At 46.8% G+C, this 3,033-nt stretch overlaps 1 protein-coding gene across 1 annotated transcript; it reads right to left on the bottom strand.

The window, feature by feature from the left end:
• Nucleotides 1-6: 6 nt before the first annotated feature.
• On the bottom strand, nt 7-1,523 carry LOC132009109 (keratin, type II cytoskeletal 8-like). Its single transcript, XM_059387488.1, is given in 2 exon segments — nt 7-1,421; nt 1,423-1,523. Coding segments are annotated over 2 exon segments (1,449 nt in total). The 5' UTR covers nt 1,477-1,523; the 3' UTR covers nt 7-26.
• Nucleotides 1,524-3,033: the final 1,510 nt, after the last annotated feature.

Genomic DNA, 3,033 nt, shown 5'->3' with positions numbered 1-3,033 from the left:
AGGCTGGGTGGGACCACAGTGGTTGTTCACTTGGACAGGACATCAGATGACTCGGACACCAGCTTCCCGTCACGGGTCTCAATCTTCTTCACCACCACAGCCTTGGAGGAGCTGCCATGGCTGAAGGACCCAGAGGTGCCAAAGATGGACTGAAAGGAGCTCAGGCCATAGTTGAGGCTAGGGCTTGGGAGGGCCCCATAGGTCGAGCTCAGGCCACCTGAGAAGCCGCTGGTGGTCTTAGTATGGATACTCATGTTCTGCATCCCAGACTCCAGCCGGCTTTCCTCGCCTTCCAGCAGCTTGCAGTAGGTGGCAATCTCAATGTCCAGGGCCAACTTGACGTTCATGAGCTACTGGTACTCGTGCAGCTGCCGGGCCATGTCCTGCTTGGCTCGCTGCAGGGCGGCCTCCAGCTCGGCCACCTTGCCATTGGCATCCTTAATGGCCAGCTCCCCGCGCTGCTCAGCATCGGCAATGGCAGCCTCCAGGGCAGCGCTCTGGTTTTTGAGGGCCTCGATCTCAGCCTGGAGTCGGCTGATGCTCCGATTCATCTCAGAAATCTCCGTCTTCGTGCGACGGAGGTCATCCCTGTGCTTCCCAGCCAATGTCAGCAGCTCCTCGTACTTGATCTGGTACATGGTCTCAGCCTCAGCCCGGCTACGGTTAGTGATGTCCTCATACTGGGCCTTGACCTTGGAGATGATGCCATCCAGGTCCAGGGAGCGGCTGTTGTCCATGGATAGGACCACAGACGTGTCCGAGATCTGGGACTGCAGCTCACGGATCTCTTCATACAGCTGCCTTAAGAAGTTGATCTTGTTGGTCAGCCCTTCCAGGCGGGACTCGAGTTCTACCTTGTTCATATAAGCTTCGTCCACATCCTTCTTGATGAGGACAAATTCATTCTCCATTTCTGCATGCTCTTTGATCTCCTCCTCATATTTATTCTTGAAGTCCTCCACCAGCCCCTGCATGTTGCCAAGCTCCACCTCCAGCTTCTCCTGGCCCAGGGTGTCCAGCTGCCGCTGGAGGTTGCTGATGTAGCTCTCAAACATGTTGTCTATGTTGCTCCGCGTGGTCTTCTGCTGCTGTAGGAGGCTCCACTTGGTCTCCAGAACTTTGTTCTGCTGCTCCAGGTGCCTCACCTTGTCGATGAAGGAGGCAAATTTATTGTTGAGGGTCTTGATCTGCTCCTTCTCCTGGGTGCGCACAGCTTGGATGTTGGGATCCACTGCCAGCTTAAGGGGGCTCAGCAGGCTCTGGTTCACTGAGACGGCCGTGATGCCCCCCATACCCCCGTAGCCCCTGACCACACTCATGCTGCTGTTCAGGCCCCCCTGGAAGCTGCCGCCCACCCGGGAGAAGGTGGACGAGCTCATGCGGGAGCCAGGCCCGCTGGTGTAGGAGCGGCTGCTGACGGCCCCGGGGGCCGGAGTTGGACACCTTGTAGGACTTCTGGGTCAACCTGACGGACATGGTGGAGGCCGGAGTGGAGGCTGGAGTAGAGGCGAGTAGGCTGAACCTGACAGAGGTTCCACAAGGGGCCGAGAAGCTGCTTCTAGGTAGGCATGAATATATATCTTTTAAAAGAAGTATTTTTAAAAAATCGTCAAACAAGTAGAAAAGAAAACTCTCTTCTTTTTTTATTGGTTAAGCATTTGATTACTTAAACATCCCACCTTTTTGATTTGTAAGTTAAAAAACTGTGTTAAGACGGCCCACCCTAGGGATGCCTGGGTGGCTTTGTTGGTTAAGTGTCCAACTCTTGATCTCAGCTCAGGTCTTGATCTCTGGGTTGTGAGTTCGAGGCCTGCAAAAAAAAAAAAAGAATAAAATTACCTATTCTTTCAAAGATTATCCGTTCTATAAAAAAGATTACCCATTCTATCAAAGGAATAAAATATGTGCTTTGATTAAATTTTCCGATAGTATCATCATGCTCTCCTGTAAGAGGCCCTGAGTTAGACTTTGGTCCAGTCCTTTTGTTAATATAAATACTTCAGTTGCATGTTTCTACAGAGAAAGAGGTGGTACAGGTCTGCTTAAATTTGATAGAGGAAGATGACCAGCAGTGTCGAAGACGGGATAGCAGGAGACTCTTAGATTGTGTTGCTGGAGATTTTCTTCCTCCCTAGTTCCTCTGCTATATAGAGTTTCTCTCTTTTATTACTGTCATTTTTATTTACCATTTTTCAAGTTGAGTGAAGAGAAGAAATGAAGATAAAAATAGGTTTGACATATGAGTATTGTGATAGTGAACATGTAGCTATCATTCGGCTTTGGGAATATAATCATTTATGTAGCTCTTAAAAGGGATTTAAAAATACATTTTAAGAAATTTGTGTATAGGAATGAGATTTCTTTCCTTTGTCCCTACATGTAAAGGTGTTGTTAACCTGAAAGTTGGGTAAAATGTCCTCTTCTATATATAATTAAGTAGTTTTTTTCCCAAGAATTAATTGAAAGTGGTTTTATGTAACTGCTTGGAGGTGCTATTTGATTAATGGTACGATTAGGAAAGATTAATAAGGCTTAATTATTTTTATTGGTCTCCAAATTGGATAGAGAGGAGTGCATGGTTCTGAATGACTTCTATAAAATCTCATGTCTTGGGAAGAGACAACTGTAGATTAGTGACAGACTGAAAATTATTAAGAAGCTGAGTTTAAAAAATTCGTTTGCACTGAGGTATACTATGCATGCAGGGTGGTGCGTGTAAGTACACACCTTGCTGACCCTTCAGGAAGGGAACACACTAGTGTGTCTAGCGTCTTGATCAATAAGTACAACTTTTTACACCTTCTTAGCACTATCCCCACAGGATGGGTAAACCACTCTCCTGACTTCTGACAGAACAGGTTACTTTTGCCAGTTTTGAAGTGTTTTTAATAAATATAGTTATGCAATATGTGCTTCAGAAAGCAATAAAAAAATATGTCTAATATGCTTCAGGCCCTAAAGTAGGAAGGCTTTTATTTAGGTAGAAAGAAGGCGGTTGTGATGAGGGCAGGTGAGAATGTATATAGAAATATC

The sequence above is a fragment of the Mustela nigripes genome, unplaced genomic scaffold, assembly GCF_022355385.1.
Source record: "Mustela nigripes isolate SB6536 unplaced genomic scaffold, MUSNIG.SB6536 HiC_scaffold_4816, whole genome shotgun sequence".
In the NCBI taxonomy this organism is placed as follows: domain Eukaryota; kingdom Metazoa; phylum Chordata; class Mammalia; order Carnivora; family Mustelidae; genus Mustela; species Mustela nigripes.
The sequence above is the reverse complement of the archived record's forward strand: the minus strand, read 5'-3'. Positions and strand labels throughout refer to the sequence as shown.